Raw genomic sequence first — 25657 nt, forward strand, 5'->3', positions numbered from 1 at the left:
TCTTATGTTCATTTATACCCTGCCTTTCTTCCCCATGGGGACCCAAAGTGGATTACATCATTCTGCTCCTCATAATAACCCTGTGAAGTAGGTTAGGCTGAGAGTATGACCAGCCCAAAGTAAGGAGTGTGGCTATGAACCTTGGTTTTCCAGATACTAGTCCTCTAACCCCGCACCGTACTGGCTCTCCATCTGGGATGTGACAGAAAAGCAAATCCAATTACAAAATTATAGAGCTATACTAGTTATAAGAAGGGCGGGCTATAAATGTGAAGAAATAAATAAAATAAATAAATTATTATCCATAAGGGGTGCGCCATGCAAGATATCAGCACCTATAGCGAGGGAGAACTCCAAAGTCCTTGTTAAAACCGCGGAGGTGGATCTTAAATGTCATGGTGTGTATCGCATCTTAGTTGAGCTCCCACCAGCCCCAGGCGCCAGCCCCAAACTTCAGGCATTTCCCCACACTAGGTTGGAAATTCTACACAGAAACGAGACGAATAATTATTCATTTTTGCCGGACAACAACCGCACACTTATGCAAACCCCACCTAACGGGATTCGAAACCCCGCACGGTTCCCATTGGCGAATCGACCAGGAAGACAAGACGGACGCGCGGGAGAGACTCCTCCTCAGGTTTCCGTAACCTTCTTGACCACGCCCCTTCCAGCTATCCTCCTCACCGATTGGCCTTGGACCTAAAGCGCGACGCCTTTCGCTGACTTTCCGTTCGAAGGTCCGGCTGCCCATCGGCGCGCCTTCATTATCACTTCAGTCCCGCCTCTCTTGCAATGTGGCGGGAGACTCGCGCGTTTTTTTTGCTGTAGCAGCGGGGGGGCACGGCTGGCCATGGCGGCTGAACTGGTCTTAGAGGAAGTGAAGGTCTTCGGGTTGGCGGTGCAAGAAAATGAGGACGCAGCTGTGGCCGAGAAATGTGAGCTGCAAAAGAGAGTGGGGCGGGGAGCGCGGGTGGAGGGGACCTGAGTAGATCATGTTATGGTAATGACCGTGCAAGCCGGAGCCCGTCAAGGCAGACCCATTAACTTCCCCCGCATATTTGTTTCCCGCTCACAGCAGTGTATGTTCATAGGTAGACTGCCTCTGCAAGTGGAGGTTCTGTTTGCCTATCGTGTTTTATAGATAGGGAATTAGATCTTTAAGGATGTAATCCTATGTCAGTTTGCTTAAGACTAAACTTGACGTCACTTGGTCAAATTTATTTCTTAAAAGTTATGTACAAGGTTAAGTTATAAGTGTAGGAATGCAGATATTGTCTTACTGGGTTCAGATCAAGTGTCCTTCTGTATCCTGTTTCTCACTGTGACCAGTCAGGTGCATTCAGGAAACCTGCAAGGAGAGCATGATACTGAAGTTCATCCTCTATCTAGTCCTGCCATCTAGTATTTGGTGGTAGATTGAATGTGGATATTCTGTTTCATTATCATCCATGGGCCCTTGGTTGATCGCTCCTTTTCAGTGAATGCGTCTTAAAACCATCATTTGCCTTTCTGATAATTGGTTTCCACACTAGAATTATGAGTCCAGACCAACAAAGTTTATTCTGGTATAAGCTTTTGTGTGCATGCACACTTCTTCAGATACATTGTGTATCTGTACACACTGATTGGTCCTAAGTAATGCCCAAGACCTTGTGAGAGATGTAAATGTTATACTGGTTGGGAACAGTGACTATAACGCTATTAAGTTTAACATTTATGTAAATAGGGAGTTGCCCAAAAAGACCATCAGAACCACATTTAACTTTAGAAATGCTAACCTCTCAAATGAGGGGGCTCGTGAAGAAAAAACTGAAAGGAAAGGTAAGGAGGGTCAAATCTCTTCATGAAGCTTGGAGAGTATTTAGAACTACAATACTGGAAGCTCAGATACAATGTACACAGCAGGTTAGGAAAGGTACAAATAGGTATTACAAAAGGCCTGCGTGGTTAACGAACAAAATAATGGAAGCAGTAAAAGGTAAGAAGGATTCTTTTAAGCACTGGAAGGCTAGTCTGAATGAGGTAAATAAAAGGGACTTTGACAAATAAAATGCAAGTCGGTGATCAGACAGGTAAAATGGGACTATGAGGAATATATTGCAAAAAACATAAAGACGAATAATAAAAATATGTTCAAACATACATATACATAGCAGGAAACCAGCCAGGGAGGCAGTGAGACCGTTGGATGACCAAGGAGTAAAAGAATTACTAAAAGATGATAGGGAAATGGCAAAAAGCGTAATGCTTTCTTTGCCTCTGTCTTCACTGTGGAAGATGGGAGGTGTTTGCCCACTCCAGAACCACTGATTTTGGGAGAGGTGTTGAAAGACTTGAGTCAGATTGCGGTGATGAGATAGGCGGTCCTGTGACTGATGGACAAATAAAAACTGACAGATCACTGTCTCCAGGTGGCATACATCTAAGAGTTTTGAAAGAACTCAAATGTGAACTTGTGGATCTCCTGACAAAAATATGCACTAAATCTGCCACCATTCCCAAGGATTGGAAGGTAACTAATGTAACCCCCATCTTTAAAAAAGATTCCAGAGGAGATCCAGGAAATTATAGGCCAGTCGGCCTAAGGTCAATACCAGGTAAGTTGGCAGAATCCATTATTAAAAATAGAATTAGTAAGTACATTGATGAACAAAAGCTATTGAGGAAGAATCATCACGGATTCTGTAAGGGAAGATCTTGTCTCACTAACCTTGTGGAGTTATCTGAAGGGCTGAACAAGCATGTGGACAAGGGTGACCCAATAGATGTTGTTTACCTAGACTTCTAGAACGCTTTTGATAAAGTTCCTCATCAAAGGCTCCCAACTAAACTCAGCAGTTCATGGGATAAGAGGACAAATCCTCTTGTGGATTAAAAACTGGTTAATAGGAAAGAGAGAGTGCGTATAAATGGGCAGTTTTCACAGTGGAAGGTGGTAAGCAGTGGGGTACCACAGGACTCAGTAGTAGGTCCAGTGCTTTTTAACTTGCTCATTAATGATTTGAAGTAAGCAGTGAAGTTTGCAGCTGACACTTAAGTTGTTCAGGGTGATGAAAACCAGGGAGGACTGGGAGGCACTCCAGAGGGATCTGTCGAGACTGGACTAGTAGGCGTCAATGTGGCAAATGAGGTTCAGCGTGGGCAAGTGCATTAAAACCAAAAATCCTAACTAGAAATACATGTTGACGGGGTTCGAACTGGCGGTAACTGACCAGGACAGAGAACTTGGAGTCATGGTAGATAATTCACTGAAAAGGTCGATTCAGTGTGCAACTGCAATAAAAAAGGCAAATGTTATGCTGGGGATTATTAGGAAGGGAACTGAAAACAAATCAGCCAGTATCATAATGCCCCTGTATAAATCTGTGGCGCCATCTCATTTGGAATCCTGTGTGCAGTTCTGGTTGCTGCACCTCAAAAAAGATATTATAGCATTGGAAAAGGTGCAAAAAAGGGCAACGAAAATAATTAAGGGGATGGAACACCTTCCCTATGAAGAAAGGTTAAAGAGGTTAGGGCTCTTTAGCTTGGAGAAACAGCGGCTGAGGGGTGACATGATAGAGGTTTTCAAAATTATGCAAGGGATAGAGAAGGTAGAGAAAGAAGGACTTTTCTCCCCTTTTCTCAGTACAAGAACTCACAGGCACTCAACCCATTTGATGAACTGTATGTTTAGTACAGATAAAAGGAAGTACTTCTTCACCGAAAGAGTACTTAACATGTGGAATTCACTGCTGCAGAAAGTGGTGGCAGCTACAAACACAGAAAGCTTCAAGAGGGGATTGGATAAACATATAGAGCAGAAGTTCATCAGTGGATATTAGCCACAAGGTATAGATGGAACTCTCTCTCTGGGGCAATGCTCTGTATCCTTGGTGCTTGGGGGGTCATGGTGGGATGGCTTCTGGAGTTTTGGCCCTGCTGGTGGACCTCCTAATGGCACCTCGTTTTTGGTCACTGTGTGCCAAAGAGTGGTGGGCCTCTGGCCTGAACCAACATGGCTTCTCTTATGTTCTTATGAGGCTGCCATTAAGAAGTCTGTGAACATAGAAAAACTTTCTCTCAACCTTTGTGTGACCCTAGCCTTCTCCCCACACATCTTAGATTAGGGCTTCCTGATCAGAGTTCTGGTCTTCAGCCAGGCTTTATTTTCTTCTTTGAAGCTGCATCATAATACAGCTTCTGGAGGTTAAAAAGAAAATCGTGGGTGGCACAGAGTTTTAGGGGCAATCCCCACCAATGTTCCCTCTAAGCCGTGGAGTCTCGTGAGCAAAAATTCTACTTTGTGAGCTCCTGGCATTAAAGTTGTGAGCGAGCAATTTGGCTGCTGCATAAATTAGTTTGCTTTGGAGCCCTCCTTCCTGAGCTAAGATAAAAATGTCTGAGCCAGAGGCTAAAAAACTGTGAGCCTAGCTCACACTAACTCAGCTTAGAGGGAACACTGATCCCCACATGTGCAGATAGTGGCCGCTGTGAGTATAGGTAATAAATGCCGCCTGGATAAGGCATGGGGAAGGGGGTGAAGCTGCCAGTAAATGAATTTTTTAAAATTTACACTTTATTAATGTTCCAGGAGCATTGGGGCTACATTTGAATCCAGTAGCACCTTAGAGACCAACAAGACTTTGGTGGTATAAGCTTTTGAGAGTCCCCAGGGAGCTTTGACTCTCGCTAGCCTGTACCCCCCAGATTCATGTTGGTCCTCCAAGGTACTACTGGACTCGAATCTAGATGTTGTATTGCAGAACAACATGGCTACCCTCTGGAGCTATCTTCATGGGAGTACTGGCAGGCTCTGCTTTTAGTTCCTGGGCAATGAATTCCTGCTCTATTTCTCTTGCTAGTGGCGGAACTCTGCATGTTGTACAGGCTGAAAGAGAACGAACTGGCAGATGAACTGGTTGCCTTTGCAGCTGGGAAGAAAGCTTTCCTCCTGACAGCTGACTTCCTGAACATCTTTGAGCATGAGGTAAGGAGGCTGTGGGAAGGGCTGACAGCTATGAGGCTTTGGGCTTGGTGTTTTGTTATTACTGACCATGCAGCAGGTGAAATTTAAAAAGGGCTTGCTATCTTAGGCCAAGTTTAATAATGGATTGAATGCAGTTTATGCCAGCTTCATGTGTTGTCCAAGGAGATACCGTACTAAGGCCAGGAAAAGTGACAGTGCTGTGTGATCCAACCCAGTCAACATGGTTGCTGCTTGGTCTTTTCTTGCCGCGGCACGGAAGCCCTGCTGGGTGGAAACAATTTTTGGTTCAAACCATACCATGCCCCTAATGTCCAGAGCTTCTAAGTGGGTTGTTTGCCTCCCCTTCAATGATTTAAGGCTGGATCCACAAATAGTTGTGTGATATTATGCATTCATCGAGCTATAGCAGTCATTCATAGCTCGATTTTCCTGAGTGGACAGAACAGTACAGTTATAGATGATTTCTATAGGGTATTTTCCTATAATGTGTGGATGCAGCCCTAGTCTGACACTAATTGCTATACCATACTGGAGCTGTCTAAGGAAGTGAAGTAACTAATTATTTAAATACATTCTAGTATGGTAGCTGTGTTAGTCTTTTGCTTTAAAAGTCCTGTAAGCACCTTAAAGACTCAGATTTATTGTAGCATAAGGTTTTCGTTGGGTCTGTGTGTTTAAGGAGCCAGAGAACACAGCCGTAAGCAGCTTGATTTGCTAGAAAAGATGGGGGGGGGGTGCCCTTCAATGTTTCCTCTAAGCTGTGTGAGCAAAAATTCTACTTTGGGAGCTCCTGACATTAAAGCTGTGAGTGCCCGATTTGGCTCCTGCATAAATTGGTTTGCTCTGGAGCTGTACTTCCTGAGCAAAGATGAAAATGTGTGAGCCAGAAGCTAAAAAAATGTGAGCTAGCTCACGCTAACTCAGCTTAGAGGGAACATTGGTGCCCTTTTAGCCTACAAACAAAACAAGCAGGCCAAATTGAACCAACTTTTAACATTTGCTTAATGCAGAGTTTTGTTTTTGAGCCACTGATATCCCTGAATTTTGATGCTTTGCTATTTTGTTTTTGAGCCACTGATGTCCCTGAATTTTGATGCTTTGCTATCTTTTTTTCAGGCGCTTAATAAGAGATCTGCAAAATCTCACAAGAGGAAAGAGAATCGCTATTCTGGGGTTAAAGACATTAACACCATTCAGGAACTGTATCCTTCATAAAGTCACAGATGGTACAGTGCAGACTCCTTTAGATTGTTGCTTATTGCAGTGAAATTGAAAAGTGATAAAACTCCTTTGGAAAAAGTTGTACAAAATAAATGCACTGTAGTGTTTTTCAAACAGTGTTTGTAGGTTTGGGTAGTAAAATGGAGGTGAAATTGGGGAGAACATTTATGGTGATTTCTTACAATCTAACTAATGCAAGTCTTTAAACAATGGCTCACACCTGGAATGTTGTTACCAGTCAGTGCTGATGTTCTGGCTTGGAACAAGTGCTGGTGTACTGAAGGCTTCTGAACATGTGCAGTGGAGGTTTAGTGAGTGACCAGTCTGTCCCCCACATGTACCAGATTACATAATGTGATTCTGGGTCAGAATGTACATGTTTTCAGGCTGGTTTGAGTGTTATGTTAGCAACTAAAGACATTGACCATGTGAACTGCTTTCTCTCTGAAGTCAGATGGTTGATCCGACTAGTCCAGCAGAAGTGTTCCAAGGGCTTAGGCAGAGGATTTTGCAGCCCTGCTTCCCCAAATCCTTTAAATGGAACCTGGAACTTCTGCATGGAGAACCATGCCCTGCCCCTGTGCCATGGTCCCTGCTAAAATGTTTCTGTGTATGAAACTGTCTCCTTCCAAATCAGATCAGTGGTCCATCCAGTGCACTCTGAGCGGCGATTTCTTGTCAGTGTTTCAGGCACAGGTCTTTCCCAGCACTGCTTCATGAGATCTCTTAAATAGCTGGAACCCGCAAACATCGCATAAGTGTCAGTGCTGGTCTAGTTCCCTGTATGGTGCTAATTTAAAAAATAAATAAAAATAAACTCAGTTTTCCTCCCCAACAAACTCCCAATATGTGGCATCTGCTTAAATGTCATGCCGAACAGATCTGACAACACGTCCTGCCTGTCTTTTGATTCATGTGTGGTACCTAGTTACTGCAGTTGCTTTATAAATAAGACTCCTGTCTGGCTGCCAAATTTGACAGTCCCTCCTCCCTTTTCTGCAGATTAGGGTGGTTTAGTCCAGACTGCCAAGGAATGGATGTTCAAATGAACTATGGAGCTAAGACTCACCTCTCCAAGATGAGTCTTGACTCTCCAGTCCTGGTAGTTGTATGAGTGTTTTGAGTCTTAACTCTTTTTAGTCTTGATGTCGAGGAGGAGGAAGAGAATCTTCTAGATGCCTACACAACGCCATCAAAAGTAAGTATGCTGTTATAGAGGATTTAAAAAGAAGACGGCAGGCTTGGATGGCCTGAATTTTATAAAACACTCTTGCAAAAAATTGGAAGGCCATTACCGACAGGGATTAATCAGGTGACGCCCAGACAGGAAATCCCCACTTCATAAATAGAAGCCAAAATTACAGTCATCCCTAAACTGAGGAAAGATGTATCCATGTCAGGCTCATATTGATCCATTTCCCTGCTTAACCAGGAATTTAAAATATAGTAATCTGTGTTAACTAGGAGATTAAGTTATTACTAAATATATTGATCAAGACCAAAAGGTGTTCTTGGGGAACATGGCTGGAAATATCAGAAGGGTTATAAATGTAGTACATAAAAGGCAAATAACTCAGGATGAAATCATTCTTCTTTTTCATGATGGAGAAAAGGTATTTGATAGGTTAGAACATGACTGTCTTGTTCACGTTATAGAAGGGTTTGGTCTAGGACAAAACTTTGGAAGTTGGATATCACGTATATATCAGTTTCATGGGCAAGAGTCCTCATTTAATGGTAATATATTAGAGAAATTCACTCTTTCTAGAGGTGCGCATCAAGGCTTTCACCCCCTTTGTTTGTCTTGACCATAGAACCACTAGCAATTTAGGGACAACAGAAAGATTTTGGTGTTAGGTTTGGGGATCTGATCTCTAAAATTTGCTTATATGAGGATGATGTAATACTCACATTGTCTAAACCAAAACATTCCATTGTGGAAGTTATGAATTTGATACATTTCTTTGGGACTGTTTCAGGTTATAAGGTTAATTTAGGGAAGTCAGAATGATTGGACTTAAATATGTCTTTAACACAAGAGAACAGTATTGCTAAGATCTGCTACATTCCGTGGACAGTGTGTCCAATTAAATATTTAGGAATGTGGTTAAAACAAAATCTTGATTCTTTTGTGGAATATAATCACCCAAAATTATTTGGGGAAATCATAAAGGAGCTGGTACTTTGGCATCTCTTTCATGGTTTGGTAGATCAACAATGCTAAAAATGAATATTTTCCCCAGAATCCTGTTTTCATTTATTAATTTAACATTACTTGTCAAAACGTATATCTGTAAGACCTGAGAACAAGTATTTAAAGAATTCATGTGGTTAGGAAGACATCCTAGGGTGGTTAAGAAAACTCTAATAAGATCAGGAGATAAAAGAGGACTGGGAGTGCCATAAGGTAAGGTAAGGGTTCCCTTGCTCGAAAGCCAGTCGAATCCGACTCTAGGGCTGTTGTGCTCATCTCCGTTTCAAAGCCGAAGAGCCAGCGCTGTCCGAAGACATTTATGTGGTCATGTGACCGGCATGACTAAACACCAAGGCGCACGGAACGCTGTTACCTTCCCACCGAAGTGGTGCCTATTTATCTACTTGCAATTTCTTGCTTTCGAACTGCTAGGTTGGCAGGAGCTGGAACTAGAGACGGGAGCTCACTCCGTCATGCGGCACCCGGGTCTCGAACTGCTGAACTACTCACCTTCTACAGCCTGCAGTTCAGCGTCTTAACCACTTGAGCCACCGCAGCTCCTTGGGAGTACCATATTTTACTACATATTATAAGGTGGTTAGACTAGCTGAAATGTTAGAGTGGTATACTAGAAAATGGGGAAAGGATTTGCAAATTACAATCACAGAAGAGGAATGGTGTTGGCTTTGGGAAAGAGCCAACCGTATATAGTATTTAGTGGTATAGTATATAGTGGAGGGAAGCTACTGGAGAGGGAGGTGGAGGGGAGCCCAGGCCAACCTGGACAAGTCAGGCGTAGTGCCCTGCTTCACTGTGGCATAGCTGCTGGGCTAATTGGGTGGGTGGCTGAGACTGGATTGGGTGGGTGCCTGAGCCCCTTGGCCAGGCAGTTGCGGACTTGCCCTGGCTGTGGTAGCCTGGAAGTTTCCCTCTACCCAGTGGCAGTTCATGTTCCCCTAAGCTGGTCTCTTCTCTCCCCTGGCTGGCTGGGACTGCTTGGGGGTGGGGGCTCAGGAGAGAGAGAGACAGGAGCCCCCCCCAAGTCCATTGACCCAGTGAGACTTTTCCCAGGAGCCATAATGGTCAATATGCCCCTTGTATTTATGCTGTGCTGTTTTAGCCTGCTTTATAGACATCCATCTTACTATAATGTAGGCTAGTATTAGCCCTGTATTGCTGATGAGGCTGAGACCATGGCTTGTCTAAAGCCACTCTAGTTTCATTTGTCTCCGCCCTGCAAATCCTCTTGTGGGCCCAGTGCATGTGGGGGATTGTCCAGCATTATCCATGTTTATCCTAGCTGAGGATTTCATGTTTTGCCGTTAAACAGCTTGCCCTTGGTGCTGCTCAATGTGTCATGCTGAGCTCTTCTGAATTGTGTTTCAGGGCTCTCAGAAACGGGCTATAACCACACCAGAGAACCCCCGTTCCAAGAGGACCACTTCCACTCGCAGCCCTCATCTGATGTTCTCTCCTAGCAGCTTTTCACCCGGGTAGGCCTTCACTGAGTGACCAGCAGGTTTCTGATGCTTTGTTATTTCTTTAAATCAGATTGCTTTCCTGATGAGCATCTCTTCACATCTTGCAGAGTCCACAGGTCCCCACTGTGTGTGACATGTGATTTGCACGTTCTCCTGAATTTCTCTGTGTGCTTTGCCCAATTTGGATCGTCACGTAGGGAAGGAGCTGCAGCCATTTTCCTGGACTGAATATTCTTGGGGGGTGCTATTTAGCTGTTGGGGAAACCAACAAGTGTACAGGTGATTTTCCCCAGTGGGCCAAATAGTATACCCCAGGGCTGGTTGGGAACAGAACACACTCTGTGTGTGTGTGAGAGGGGGGGGGGCCTTCACCACATCTGTCCAAATCAGGCACTGCATACATGGAAACTGAGAAGAAGCTCACAAGTCATGTGTGAGTGTGACTGCTGTGCAGGATGCGGAATGCAAAGAGATAGCTGATAACCACATCTAATTCTAGGAAGTTGAAGCCCCTGACTGATTCCCATGACCAGGTTCATGTGCAGGAATGAAGTATGAATGGTTGTAAGCAACAATATATAGTGAATGGATTCATTGTATTAAATGTATTTGAATGCAGCATTAATTTCAGTCTGGTCCGCCACACGCTCAGACGCCAGACTGCTTTGCCAACTACCAGATTTGCCCGAGATCCTCTTGGTCATGTGAATTGGGCTTAGTTTTTGGACACTGCATTTATTAGAGTACAGTCATACTTAAGAGATGTGTTATAAAATATACATGGAGTTCAAATTTAGTATTTTACAAATGGTGACCTGCAATAATTGCGGGGGGGGGGGGAGGATCTTAACTTATTACTACCATTGCCTATGGGCATGCCACAGCTCCCAAACTCTGCTGCCGGACTCACCACAACTCCCCCCCCCATTGGCAACAACTCTGATAGGACCGGCATGGCTCCTGGCTTTGCCCCACCACCGCTCCCCACCCCATTGTCAGTGCTGTTGCTGAGCCTGGTATACCTCCTGGCCTCCGCTGCCAGGCACCCTGCAGTTCCCCTCAATGCCACAGTTGTTGCCGGGGCCACCACAGCTACTGGACCCCCGTTGCTGTCACTGCTGCCACCTGGAGGAGCTATGTGCATTGCCTGCACATGCTCAGTCAATGCTTTTCTTTATTTTGGGAGGAATTTAAACCTCTCAGTGGTTTGGGGATTTTTTAGATTTTAGATTTTTCTGCAGGACTTGGATATATATCTGTGAAAGAGGCTGTTTATGCCATGGATTTGATGACTGTTTCCTCTCTTCACCAGGGAATCCTGGGAACTGTAGTTTCTAGTGGTAGAAGAGGTTAGATATTTCCTAGAGAGTATTCTCAGCAGCCTTAGAGTTTCGGGGAATCCTGTCAGAGAGGGAACATCCATGACAATTGAATATAAAATGTATACAAACGTGTGGGGTTCATAACCTTATACTCCTTTGGTTTTTCGTTATGGTTGTCGCTCAGTTGAAAACATTTAATCACTTAATGCTGGGCTCTTAACCAATTAATTCAATACATAGATTTGCATCTTCCTAAAACCTTGAGAGGTGAGATGTTAAAGAGTGATCTAAGAGAGCTAGCATTTTAATAAAACCTTACCACTTACTAGCTCAGTTCAGCAATGCACCAGACTATCAATTCCCTTGACTGTAGCTTAGAACCGAAACCACGGTTTAAACTTCCAACAGTGCAGCCCTCCTTTGGTTTACAGTTGCTTGTCTGCTTTCATTGTCCATCTGCTTGCCATTTCAGTCTTCAGAAGCAGTGGTTTCCGGAGGCAGAGGGGTGGCTATAACCACAGTTGGACTATTCAAACATAATGCCTGTCTATAATCAGTCAACACAAACTGGCTCGCAGATCTGTTCCAAGCCTCTGTTTATATTCCAGTTAGTTAGCAGATCACAAACCGTGGCTTCCCAAGTCAAGCTCTGCAACCAACTGTAGTTAAGCATCCTTTCCTGGGGGTTGGTGTGATCTTTGAGTCGAACCACTATTTGAAGGAAAGCCTTTGTAGTTTTGTTTTATTTTTTTCCTGGTAATGTATCAAGATAGGAATAGGTTTTTAAAAAATACAAAGGTGACTGTATTCATAGTCCTGCCATTAATCAGCTAGACCAAGGAAGAGAAATTGTTGGGGGGAACATCTTGCCAGCTGCACAATATCTGGGCTGTGCAGTTGTTGCTTGCCTGCCTGCCTGCCTGCCTGTATAAGGGTAAGGCATGACCATAGACATGAACCTTTGCTCTCTTGGCCCTTTGTGCCTGCCCTGTGTCTCACAGTGTGCGGGCTCATGATAGCCAGCCTCATATGGGGAAAGGCGGTCCCTTAGGTATGCCGGACCCTGGCCATCTAGGGCTTTAAAGGTAAGAACCAGCACTTTGAAGCGAATCTGGTACGCTATTGGCAGCCAGTGCAGCGCCTTCAGCACAGGCTGGATATGGTCCCGCCTAGACAGGCCCATCAACAGCCTGGCTGCCACATTCTGCACTAGCTGCAGCTTCCAGATTTGCGACAAAGGCAGCCCCGTGTAGGGAGCGGTACAACCTCGAGGTGACCGTCGCGTGGATCACTGTGGCCAGGTCATCGCGGTCGAGGAAGGGAACCAACTGCCGAGCCAGCCGAAGATGATGAAAGGCTGACTTGGTAGTGGCTGCTACCTGCGCCTCCATCGTTAAGGAGGAATCCAGGAGCACACCCAAACTCTCAACGTTGGCACCAGAGGCGCCCCATTGAAGGTCGGGAGAGGGAGTCCCAACCCCAACCCAACCTAAGCCCAGGACCGCCGTCTTCGCCGGGTTTAGTTTCAACCGACTCAGTCTGAGCCAACCAGCCACGGCTTGCAGTGCTTTTTTGTTTTGATTGTTTAAATTATACTATTTAATTTGGTTTGCAAATTTCTATTAGCTGCTTTGGGCCCCTTAGGACAATAGTGGTAAAGGCAAATCCCTTATTTAAATAGACTAGAGCGTTCATTGATTAATGATTAAATTTTAAAGTTTGCAACCTTATTCATAATAGCATACAGTTTAAAATAAAGACTGAGTCAGTGCTGTAAGAAATACAAAAAGAAAGAAGAGACAAGATTTCCACTACCACCTTCTTAATTAATCTCCCCCCCCCCCCAGCGCTACTCCTTCGCAGAAGTACACCTCTCGGGGCAACCGTGGAGAAGTTGTTACGTCCTTTGGCTCTGTACAGGGCAGTGCTTGGAGTGGGACTGGAGGCTCAGCTGCCAGTGTAAAGTTGTTCAGTGCTGAAGATTCTCTCACCAAGCGATACAAATTCATGTTCCAAAAGCTCTTCGAAAACCGGGAAGGTAACGCTTTTTAATTATATATATATTGCAGGGGTAGGGTGGGAATAATCTGGGGCATAAGCCAGTGAGAATTCTTCTTGCATGAGCTCCACTTGCAATGAAGAAAGGGAGCTGCAAGCTCTGGCTCTCCATTTAGGAGGGGGGGGGCTCATGCTGGAGAGCGTCATGCTGCAATCGTGCTTTCTGTGCAAGACAGTGACTTGTCTTACTTCTAATTTCCTATGGGGGGTGCTGTTGCCCAACTTTGCCTGGAAGTTTCTGACTATAAGCCTCATGCTTTGGTAGGTTTCATTGTGGTTGGTCATTGGTAAGAGACAGGTACTTGGCATAAGCTCAGAAGAGGTCTTGTTTTTTACTCATTCATATATAGTCTGGACACCTGAGAACACTAACCTGCCTTGGGTTCTGAGTTGGTCAGAAAAAAAATGGGTGCATAAGTATTTTAAATAAAACAAATATTTGAATCTGCTTCTCAGGATGAACTGAGCCCTGTGGAAAGGCACGGTGTTGCGGGGGGGGAGTTTATTATTATTAGTTTGATCTCTAGCCCACTTTTCTTACTCTGAAACTTAAGGCAGATCACAAAATATGAAAAGCAATCCAATCAGACAGTGAAGATAAACAAAAGAAAACAGCAGTAAAACTAGGCATTTTTTTTGCTGTCAAGTCACACCTGACTTATGGTGACCTCGTAGGGTTTTCAAACCCAGAGACGTTCCAAGTTGGTTTGCCATTGCTTCATATTGTAATTGTTTTGTTTGTTTGTCTGTTACTGTTTTGCTGTAGCTTTGACCTAATGCAGTAAAACAAACAGATCCATGGTTTTCCTCCTCTCCATGTTATTTTTTAATTTTTTATTTAAATTTACAATAGTATTTGCCTGCAAGATTGAAGAACTTGGTGAAGCACTGAAGGAACATTACCAAATAGAAGAGTTCTCCTCTTTAATTATCCCAGTGCAGGTAATCTTTTGTTTTTTAAAGGTATAGAAAGAAGAAAGAAAAAAGTACTTTTCTCCCTTTTGCTGAGCAGTCAGGTTAGAATGGATAAAAGGAAGTACTTCTTCACCTAAAGAGCGATTAACACATGGAATTCACTGCCACAGGAGGTGGTGGCGACTACAAGCATGGGCGGCTTCAAGAGGGAATTAGATAAGCATATGAAGCAGAGGTCCATCAGTGGCTATTAGCCACAAGGTGTAGATAGGAACTCTCAGTCTACGGCAAGTGATGCACTGTATTCTTGGTGCTGGGGTGGGGCAACAGTGGGAGAGTGTGGTGGTTAAGTGCACGAACTCTAATCTGGGAGAACCGGGTTTGATTCCCCACTCCTCCACTTGCATCTGCTGGATGACCTTGGGCAAGCCATAGTTTTGGCACAGCTGTTCTTGAAAAAGAGCAGTTTCTGTCAGAGCTCTCTCAGCCCCACCTACCTCACAGGGTGTCTGTTGTGGGGAGGGGAAGGGAAACGAGTTTGTAAGGTGCTCTGAGACCCCATGTGAAGGGCGGGGTATAAATCCAATCTCCTCCTCCTCCTCTTCTCCTTCTGCTGCTGCTGTCCTGGCCCCACTGGTGGACTTCCTGATGGCACCTGGTATTTTTGGCCACCGTGTGACAGAGTGTTGGACTGGATGGGCCATTGGCCTGATCCAACATTGGCTTCTCTTATGTTCTTACCTGTAACTAGAGCAACACTGTTTTCAAGAGTTGCAATTCCAGGCTGTCTAGAAGCAGAGCCCCTAAATTCCAGACATAATTTCGTATGCCTCAGTGGTTGGTCTCACGGGCTTTGAAGCTGAGTGTCCTCCCTGACCAAGTCTTACATCCTGTCCACTGCCTTGCACTAGATTAATGAGTCCCATTACTGTTTGCTGTTCTTCTGATATCTTAGTTTAGCCTAATGTTCTGGGTTTAACAATGAACCCACTTGATAATATCAAAGCATGTTTTGTTTAAGCGTCCAATTAGGCTAAAGTCCTCTTTCCTTCTTTTTTGTTTTTAAACGATGCTTGGAAGGAGCCAGTGACTGTTCTGGGCCAAATTGGTTGTGATTCCAATGGGAAACTGAATGCCCGGTCAGTCATCTTGGAAGGAGATCAAGAACACTCTTCTGGAGGGCAGGTTCCTGTGGATGTATCAGAGCTTGCAGAATACTCTCTTTTCCCAGGACAGGTGACGCATGCTGGTTATTTATTATTCATTTAGCAAATGTTTGTGCTACCTCACCAGGGAACCCGCATGAGGCGGCTTACGTAATAAAAACAAAGCATTAAAAGTTATTAAAATCTAGTGTTACAACCACAAAAATACCATTGAGCAGCTTAAATTAGCAGTTTTCAGACTAAAAGTACACTAAAATGGTCCTAAGGCCCTTTAATTAAAAACTCTGATGGACAGAAACGTTTGACTCAGTGCCTAAAAGAATGCAGCATATAGGCACTAGGTGAGCCTCAATTTGAAAGGCATTGTACAAGTGAAGTGCTGCCACAGAAAAAGCCCTGTCTTGCTGCCCGCCTCACCTCCAAAGGCGGCACTGAGAGCAGGGCTTTTGCGGTAGATCTTAACTGGTGGGCTGTGGCTCAGTGGTGGAACTTCGCCTTTGCATACAGAAGGTCCCAGGTTCAATCTCTGGCATCTCCAGTTAAAAGTTCTGGCAGTAGGCGATGTGAAAGAGCTGCTGCCAATCTGAGAAGACAGTATTAACCTTGATGGACCAGTGGTCTCATTCAGTATAAGGCAGCTTCGTGTGTTCATGTGGGATGAGATGGTCCTTCAGGTACTCTGGCCTCAAGCCCTTTAGGGCCTTAATGGTAAGATCTGGTATTTTGAATTTGGCCTGGAAAGAAATGGGCAACCAGTACAGATCTTTCAGCACTGGAGTGATCCCCTGACAGTAGCCTGGCTGACACATTTTGGATTAGCTGAAGTTTCTGGATTGTTTTCACCTATACTGCATTATGGTAATTGAACCTGGTTATAATCAGAATTTATGGCCAGATCATGGTTAGAGAGCCGTCAGCGTGTCTCTGTCTTTCCAGAAGGCTGGCCAAGTGCTTAGATTTCTGGGCTGGCTTTCTGGTATCTGGGGCTAAGCTGGCTTCAGCAGAGGTTTTTAAAATCTATTTAAACTACTTTTACCTTGCTTTTCCTCCATGATAGGCCCTGAGGGTGATTTAACAATCAAATTTAACACATTCATAATGAAAGAAATTAAACTAAAAAGAGAGAACTGTCACAAACGAATTGATATCTGTTAGCATGAGGTTAGAAGCGGCTGATAATCAGGGACTGCCAAGGATGACTAAATGAAAAGGATTCCGGAGAGAGCCTGGATTCCGAAGAGTCAGCAGAGAGGAGGCACCTAGCAGGTGTGCCTAGAAAAGGTGTTCTGCCATCAGAGTGCCGTGACCAAAAAGGCCCTGTTCCACGGTAGCCAAACATTTCACTTCTGAGGGAGGGGATACCCAGAGCAGGGCCTCAGCAAATGATCTTAAAACACGGGCAGCCTCCAGTGGGAGCGAGCAGCCCTTGAGATTATCTGGCCTTTGAAGTCAAAAACCATCCCTTTGACAGTGCAATGCTGATCAGAGTTACACCCTTCTAAGTCCACTGACTTCGGTGGACTTAGAAGGATGTCAGTCTGCTTAGCACTGGGCCAGATAATGAAACTGAAGCTCAAATACTTTGGCCACCAAATGAGAAGGGAGCACTCACTGGAGAAGACCCTGATGCTGGGAAAGATTGAAGGTCAAAGAAGACGGGGACGGCAAAGGATGAGATGGTTAGACAGTGTCATCGATGCAACGAACATGAAGTTGAGCAAACTTCAGAGGATGGCGGAAGACCGGAGGGCCTGGAGGGAGCTGGTTCATGGGGTCGCAAAAAGTCGGACTCGACTGTGCGACTGAACAACAACAATCGAATGAACTGGTAGCCTTTGAAGCTGAATAAACGCTGACGATACCTTTGGCAGCGATTGGTTGGAGCTGTAATGCCATACCAGGGGCAGAACAGCAAAAGCTGTTGATCTAGAGATCCTTGAGTCAGGTTTTGTTAGTCATAGGAGAGAATGATGGACTGCTAGGTGGAACAAAGGCAGCTTCCTATGGTTCCTGTAGGACTTCTTTGGGACAAGGAAGACAAACTGAAATATACAAGCAGAAACTGTGTGTGTGTGTGTGTGTGTGTGTGTGTGTGTACACATATATGCAGTTTCTGCTTGTATATTTCAGTTTGTCTTCCGTGTGTGTGTGTGTGTGTGTGTGTGGATAGATATAGATAGATATGGATAGATATGGATTTATAGGTGTAGATAGATATAGATATATGTGCAGTTTCTTTTTGTACGTTTCAGTCTGGCTTCCTTGTTCGAGACAAAATTGTATGGGAACCAAGACTCTCTCTTCTTCTCACTTCTGATAAGTCTTAAACCCAGCTGTCTTCTTTCCTCTGCCTTTTGCCATAAGAGGAGCCCATGTAGCTACTGGTGATGCAAGGTAGTGGTTTCCCAAGTACTGCTTTGGCAGCAGAGAAACAGGAGTAGAAAGTGATGAAGAAATAAAATAAAGATGCTTGGATTTTTGTGTCTCTCTTTTCCCCCCCCATCCTCCAGGTTGTGATTATGGAAGGTACAAACAGTACCGGTGGACAGCTGGTTGCATCCAAGCTGTACGAGGTGATGAAATCCACTTTCAACTGCTTTTGTTTTTATTGCTTTGATTCTTGGCCTAAAGGCAGATTACAATCTTTTGTTCTTTGTATTAAGCTTGTGGAGAGAGGCTAAAGCAGTTAAAGAAGTTTGCTTCCAGAGCAAGCTTCTAGGCTGAAGAACGGGGATTTGGGGCTGGACACCATGAATCTGTTTTGTTAACAGCAGCATTTTTCTCTATGGAAGGATGTTTCCCCTCTTGCATTGGTTCCTTTGAAACTGGATGTTGGAGGAGAGTTTTACGGATACTGTGGACTGCCAAAAAGACAAATCAGTGGGTTCTAGATCAAATCAAGCCTGACCTCTCCCTAGAAGCTAAAATGATTTAACTGAGGCTATTGTACTTTTGTCACATTATGAGAAGACAAGAGTCACTGGAAAAGACAATAATACTAAGAAAAGTTGGAGGCAGCAGGAAAAGAGGAAGACTGAACATGAGACAGATGGACTCAGTCAAGGCTGTTAATGATAGGATGTTTTGGAGGTCATTAATTCGTAGGTTTTCCATAAGTTAGAAGTTATTTTACAGCACTTCCTGCACACTTTTTTGTGTGTGTGCAGGAGGCTCCTTGCTCCAGAAAGTGCCACTGTTCACAAAGCAAGATCCACAGAATCCAGCCTATACTCTTGTCTTTTCGAAGATGTGAAATCGTTGTTTTTTTCTCTTCAGGGGGTGCCCCTTCCATTCCATAAGCCTACAAGTCCAACTGAAGGTGAGTTTGGTGCCATGCTTAATTTCTAGAGGGGGAAGCTGTGGGCTGTTTGTGGTCTGGAAGGATGGCTGGGTACGGTCTGGATAGGATGGAAGAAGAAGAAGAAGAAGATTGGATTTATACCCCGCCCTTCACTTGGAGTCTCAGAGCAGCTTACAAACTCCTTTCCCTTCCCCTCCCCACAACAGACACCCTGTGAGGTGGGTGGGGCTGAGAGAACTCTGACACAAACTGCTCTTTTTCAAGGACAGCTGTGCCAGAGCTTGTGACTGACCCAAGGTCACATCAGCAGGTGCAAGTGGAGGAGTGGGGAATCAAACCCGGTTCTCCCAGATTAGAGTCCGCACACTTAACCACTACACCAAACTGGCTCTCAAGACACATGGGTGCTATTAACAGAGTCCCAAAGTCATATCCTGACACCCCCCCTCCCCCCATAATACATAGTTTGGTTAGCTTTTGAGACCTGGCAGCCAACCCTCTGTTAGTACTAGAATTTCCTTTGCAGGAATAGTGATGAAGTGGCTGTTGTTCAGGATCCCCTCATCAGTGAGACCATGGTAGCTATGCAGAGATTTCAGTTCAGGATATTTTCTGTGTTGTGGATGAGATGGCCAGGGGAGCAGCAGCGATTTGGCACTGGGGGTGTAGAAGTTTCTCAAGAATTAACTTGAAACATGACACAAGTTTCTGCCATGGAGTTTTGATATGGGGACTTGCCTGGCTTCATTTGGAGAGCAAAGTCTTTGATCTGATTTGATCATTCAGAGCCGTCAGGAAGTGTTGAGTCTCAAACAAGTAGATCGCCTTTGGAGGGTGCCTGCTCAGCTTCAAGAGCTGAGAAGGCTGTGTTGGTTATTAAGGTCAAGTAAGGAAGAGCAAACCACGGCTCCTATGGGGGGCAACTGGTTATGCGTTAGCTTCCAGGGATCAAATTGGAAGCTGAGTGGCTTGGGCCAAATGTGCTTCATGCGAAAAATGAAGAAGTTGGGAGCTTGTGAGAACTCTCATGGTGCAACTATTTGGAAACTTCCTTGCTATATCTGGATCTCCCTCGCCAGCTTTCTGTAAGCTCTCAGGGGCTGGAGCAGCCCAACTGCTGCATCTTCTTGGTTTTTCCCCCCCTAGATAACTCCCACCTGCTCTCAACATTTTGTGCCTCCTTGAGCATGCTGAGATTGGGAGGCTCTGGCAGGGTGAATGGAGTTCTGATTAATTTACAAAGTCGCATACACATAGAGCTGCCTTCTGGCCTAGATAAACCAATGGCTTTATCTTATCTGGCAGGGGAGCCTTTGTGGGGAGAGTATTGTCTGCTCTGGCTGGTAGCAGCTGTCCACAGTTATGGGTAGAGGTCTTTTCACATGATCTACCACTGAGTCTGAGACTCAAGGCAGATTAGAACTAAAAGCAATGCAATAAGAGCAGTATAATTCATACAACCAACAACTGCTCCATAGCAATTGTAAGCAAATCTAGAGGGCACAACACTAAATTCAAGGGTGAATGTGCTGCTGCAGAAGTGGGAAGCCACAAAATTCATGCTCTTGCGGGAGGAAATCCTTGTACCCGCAGAAACATTGCTCAATCCAGCCTCTAAAGTTCAATTTCATGCTGTTCTTAAAACTCAGAACTCTCCACCAGGAAAATATGAACTCCAACTTAGGTGTCACTCAAATTTAGCCATTTTAAATATATTTTCCCCCTTCATTTCTGCAGATTACTCTACTTTCCATAGTCATGTGAGAGGGAGAAGGTCTGCATGGGGTATGGAAATTTTCAGCAGTGGGAAAAGATTCTCCTCAGCCTCCACATCTGGCTTCTGAGGAGAGATTCTCCACAGAGATACTTTGTCATACACCACCTCCAATACCTTCCCATCCCAGAACTTTATCTTTGGCAGCTCCAACCTATTGGAATGAGCTCTCCGGTGAGATCAGGGCCCTGTGGGACCTGGGACAGTTCCGCAGGGCCGTGAAAATGGAGCTTTTCTGGCAGGCATTCCGATAGGAGCGGCACCTTATCAGCTACGCCCTGTGCCGACTTCCAGCTGAAGCTACCTGGAGTGGATGCACCGCTGAACGTGCTCTTAAACACATTTTACTATATCTGGGTCGCCATTGATATATTAATGGTCTAAACTGTTTATTGTGTATTTTATACTGAGATGTATTTTTGTATTTATTGGGTTTTATGTAAGCTGCCCTGAGCCTGCCTTGGCGGGGAGGGGCGGGGTAAACGTTTAAATAATAAATAAATAAATGTTTAGAGGTGTGGGCAGTCAGTCATGAAAACTGAGATATGACTAATTTTTTCAGAGCCAGAGCAGCAGATGGTCTTGGTGGCCTGTGGGCCTTACACCACTTCTGACAGCATTACCTATGACCCCTTGGTGGATCTGATTGAAGTGATCAATAAAAGCAGGCCGGATGTTTGCATTCTGGTAAGGGTATCGCTTCCTGTGATGATCATATCCTGTGCTAAACATCTAGCTGGTTGTGGGGGGCGGGTAGTCACAATTTTCAAGTGCTGTTTTGACTGCTGAAGAAAAGGATTAGGCATGGAGCACTGAAAAATCAGTGATGACTGGCTAAACAAAAGTGAACCATTGGATCCAGTAGAAGCTGGATGAACTTAAAGCAGAGGAAGTTGCTGGAACCTTGTTCTGAAACTCATTTATTGTATGTGGGTTTTGAGGGATTTCCTGTGCTTTTCGCCTGAAAAAAAATGCATCCTTTCCCCTGTAACTTTTGCCATAGTTTGGGCTCTTAAGGGACCTTGATTAGCTCTTCAGAAATTACACTGTTGGTTAATTAGGGCCTTATCTGACCTCCGTTTCCTTCCATTGTTGCAGCTTGGACCTTTCCTTGATGCAAAACACTCCCAAGTTGAGGTAAGTTAAAAGCACAAGAGATCTCCACAGGTCGGAACGTTCCTCTTTCTAAACCGTTGCTAGTCTGTGGGCTTAGGGGCACTTGGAAGCATAAATCTCAAAAAGGGGGCCTTAGTGTGGGGCGAGCCACCCAGCTTCTCCCCAGATTGTTAATTTTTGCTTTAACAAAAGTTTGCAGCCCTCGTACATACAGAGTGGGATATCTCCTACTTCGACACTGGAATGAGTGAAGAGTCTTGTCTATCTGCTAATACAGCAGCGTGGGCAGACCCCACACTGTTCTGAAAAATCTTTGATGGCAGTGTAGGCCAGGTATATTGTATAGGAGGTTGGTTTATCAGCGTTAATGGCCTCCAGGGAAGTGTGGCATGGATGTAGAACTTTCCTAGGGGAGATTGCCATAGCAGGGCCTGTGGTCAGCCAGGTCTGAATCCAGAACTGGAGGGTGGGCGCTTCAAGCCAGGGCCTGTCAAGCCAGTTGCTGGACTCTGAAGAGTAGGAGGCAGACGGTCCAAGGAAAAGGTAGAAGTCAAGCTTCTAGTAATTGGCCAATACAGAGACTCCATATTGCCATGCCCAGCAGCCCAAGCTGGACTTGAGAGAGCCAGCATGGTGTAGAGGTTCAGAGTGGTGGACTCTAATCCGGAGACCAGTTTTGATTCCTCACTCCTCCACATGATACCTGCTGGGTGACCTTGGGCCAGTCATAGTTCTCTCGGAACTCTCTCAGCCCCACCTACCTCACAAGGTGCCTGTTGTTGGGAGAAGAAGGGAAAATGATTGTAAGCCACTTTAAGACTCATTAGGGTAGAGAAAAGTGGGGTATAAAAACCTACTGTTCTTCTAGTGCGTGCAGTTTATTGGATCGTACAATATTTTATGGGTTACAACACTTTAATGAATATATATAGTGGGCTTTCTTGATGTTCATTGTACTGAAACGTAAAGAAGAAAATCTTACAGGTCTACAAACTTGTTTTGAAAGGCAATTGTTCCCATGCAACCTTTTAAATAATAGGTCAGTTTGGTTAAGAAGGTTATATTCCAGGTTTTGTGTTACTAGACAAATGATCAGTAGTTCCACATGCTTCCACTTAGCCGCAATGCACACACTGGAACATTTGTGCCTTGTTGGCTTTATTAGCCACATTGAGTCTAGGAAGATAAGGCAGGATATAAATATTTTAAAATAAACATGCACACCCCTGTTTACTTCAGCATAAGCAGCCTACCAACCTGGATGGACTTTAGTTTGCCATGACTGAAAATCGTGTGGCTTTTTTGTTAATTTCTTTTAGAACTGTCAGCTCACGGCCGCATTTGAGGATTTCTTCAAGATGTGCATGAAGTCAATAATTGAGAACACAAGGAGGTAAGGATTTGATTTGTCCTCTCAGGCTCTCAGGATATCTTTTTTCAGAGGCACATGTTTCCCCTAAGAACATCAGCAAAGCCCTGCTGGATCATACCAAGGGTACATCTATCCTAGCCACAGTGGCCAGCCGTAGGACTCTTGAAAGCCCTCAAGGAGAGCATATATTTATTACTTATTGCTGTGTTTATTTATTCATACCCCCTCTTTTCTCTCCCAGTGGGGACACAAACCAGTTTACAACATCATTCTGTTTTCTCCCTAGATCCACCCTGTGAGGTGGATCAAGATGGGTAGCCGTCTTAGTCTGTCTGTAGCAGTAGAAAAGAGCAAGAGTCCAGTAGCACCTTAAAGACTAGCAAAATTTGTGGCAGGGGATGAGCTTTCGTGAGTCACGGCTCACTTCTTATCTGTGTCTGAAGCTGTATCTAAAGAAGAGAGTTGTTGTGACTCACGAAAGCTCATACCCTACCACAAATCCTGTGAGGTAGGTTATACTGAGAGAGAGAGTGACTGGCCCAAGGTCACCTAGCAAGCTTCCATGGCAGAGTGGGGATTCGAACCTGGGCCTCCCAGACCTTAGTTCAGCACTCTAACCACTAGCCTTCTTTCAGCAGTGTGCTTATAGGGTAGTTTTCCATACCTAATCAGATTTACTAAGCACACTATTCTTCCATTTTATCTTCAGAACAGCCCTGTGAGGTAGGTTAGGTTGGGAGAGTGCCTGACTTGAGGTCACCCAGCCAGCTTCATAGCAGAGTGGGAATTTGAACCTGTGGTCTCCCAGATCCTAGTCTACCACTAGACCACACTGACTGCAGAGGGCAGTCTGTATAAGCACAAGTTATCCACACACGCACTGAGGTTGGACCATGAGTTTAGCCTAACCTAGTATGGTCTGCTCTGATTGACAGCAATGCTTCAGGGTCTAAGACAGTGGTCTTAGCCTTGTTGAGCCCGTGGACACTTCTGGAGTTTTGAGAAAGAATAATGGCTCAATCACAAAATGGCTCCTGTGGGTTACAGAATATTGAAGCGGCTCTTTCCTGATCAGTGTTCCCATTGGACCCAAGGGTGATGCTTCTTGGGGTAAACACTACCTGCTCCAGTGAAATTGAGGGTAGCCGGGATTGACTTTACTTTGGGGAAGAAGCAAGAGGGAACCAGGAAACAAATTGGTAGGCCCATCAGTAGACCCGGTGAGGCTTACTGCCACCACCATTGGAGATCACCAGTCTAAGGCACGTAGAAAGGCCTTCCTCAGCACTTACTACCAGAGAATCTTTACCTGGGAGATCCCTGCATATAAAGCAGGTGCTCTTACACATCAAAAGTTTAAATTGACCAGTGTTATCTATGTGTCTGGCTGCCTGGGTAACCCTCCCAGTCTCCTTGGGTGGTTCAGCTAAGAAACTGCTTGCAAGTTTGATGTGATGTGAGACTTCCTCCCAACTCACATTTTACCACGCCAAGGATTCAGGCTGGAACTGAACATGGATGAGTCCAGAACTCATTACTCCCTCTCCCTTCTCAAAAACAGCCACACTAACCTTCATGCACTCCCTGTAGTAGTGAGTGTGATAGTGATTCTAGAGAGCCAGTTTGGTGTAGTGATTAAGTGTGCGGACTCTAATCTTGGGGAACCGGGTTTGATTCCCCACTACTCCACTTGCACCTGCTGATGTGACCTTGGGTCAGTCACAAGCTCTGGCACAGCTGTCCTTGAAAAAGAGCCGTTTGTGTCAGATCTCTCTCAGCCCCACCCACCTCACAGGGTGTCTGTTGTGAGGAGGGGAAGGGAAAGGAGTTTGTACGCCGCTCTGAGACTCCAAGTGAAGGGCGGGGTATAAATCCAATCTCTTCTTCTTTTTTGTGTCATTGCCCCTATCTGTGTGGGCTGAGCTGCATTAGGAGGCCTGACAGCTGGTCCTTTGTAGGTGTAGATTCCTCCCCCCATTGACTTTATGCAGATGCGCCCCTATACCAGGGGTCCCCAACGTGGTGCCCATGGGCACCATGGCACATGCTGACACCTTTCCTGGAGCCCGCCAGTGTTCCCTCTAAGCTGAGTTAGTGTGAGCTAGCTTACAGTTTTTTAGCCTCAGGAAGGATGGCTCCAGAGCAAACTAATTTATGCAGTAGCCAAATTGCTGGCTCACAACTTTAATGCCAGTAGCTCACAAGGTAGAATTTTTGCTCACAAGACTCCACAGCTTAGAGGGAGCTGTGTTTTTAGAAAGCAGGGATAGCCAAGCGGGGCTGCTGTCCAGCAGGGCTTCTGATTGGCCACTGGAGATCTGATTGGCTGTGCAAATTAAAATAATGTTGTTTTGGTGGCAGCTGCCATCACAGTGTCGGCTTTGTTCTCTCACTGCTCTTTTCTGGATGTATTTTTAAAAATTACTCTTCTCTTCCACACTTGGGCTTCCTTTGTTTGTGGCTCCATCTCTTCTGGTGGCCATTTTGTGGTTGCACCCACCACCTTGTGTGTCAGAATTCCAACAATGTGTATAGGTTAATAAAGGCAGGGGACCCTAGCTCTATACTAGAAGAGAAGAAGAAAAGAAAACGAGGAGATTGGATTTATACCCTGCTCCTTACTACCCTCAGAGCGGCTTACAATCAATGCTCCCTCTAAGCTGTGGAGTCTTGTGAGCAAAAATTCTACTTTGTGAGCTACTGGCATTAAAGTTGTGAGCAAGCGATTTGGCTACTGCATAAATTAGTTTGCTTTGGAGCCATCC

The 25657-nt window shown here is 45.0% G+C and overlaps 1 protein-coding gene across 1 annotated transcript in view; it reads left to right on the top strand.

The window, feature by feature from the left end:
- The first annotated feature begins 847 nt into the window (after nt 1–847).
- Nucleotides 848–25657, top strand: part of POLA2 (polymerase (DNA directed), alpha 2, accessory subunit) — a 57297-nt gene continuing 32487 nt past the window's right edge. Inside the window, exons 1-13 of the mRNA XM_015411936.1 lie at nt 848–938; nt 4848–4972; nt 6089–6174; nt 7334–7391; nt 9774–9880; nt 13038–13228; nt 14102–14190; nt 15244–15399; nt 17840–17902; nt 18606–18648; nt 20967–21091; nt 21503–21541; nt 22840–22913. Of these exons, the coding sequence (XP_015267422.1) occupies nt 854–938; nt 4848–4972; nt 6089–6174; nt 7334–7391; nt 9774–9880; nt 13038–13228; nt 14102–14190; nt 15244–15399; nt 17840–17902; nt 18606–18648; nt 20967–21091; nt 21503–21541; nt 22840–22913 (1241 nt within the window). The 5' untranslated portion in view covers nt 848–853. The remainder of the gene's footprint in view (nt 939–4847; nt 4973–6088; nt 6175–7333; nt 7392–9773; nt 9881–13037; nt 13229–14101; nt 14191–15243; nt 15400–17839; nt 17903–18605; nt 18649–20966; nt 21092–21502; nt 21542–22839; nt 22914–25657) is intronic.

This window comes from Gekko japonicus, unplaced genomic scaffold (genome assembly GCF_001447785.1).
Source record: "Gekko japonicus isolate JY-2015 unplaced genomic scaffold, Gekko_japonicus_V1.1 scaffold563, whole genome shotgun sequence".
Classification (NCBI taxonomy): Eukaryota; Metazoa; Chordata; class Lepidosauria; order Squamata; family Gekkonidae; genus Gekko; species Gekko japonicus.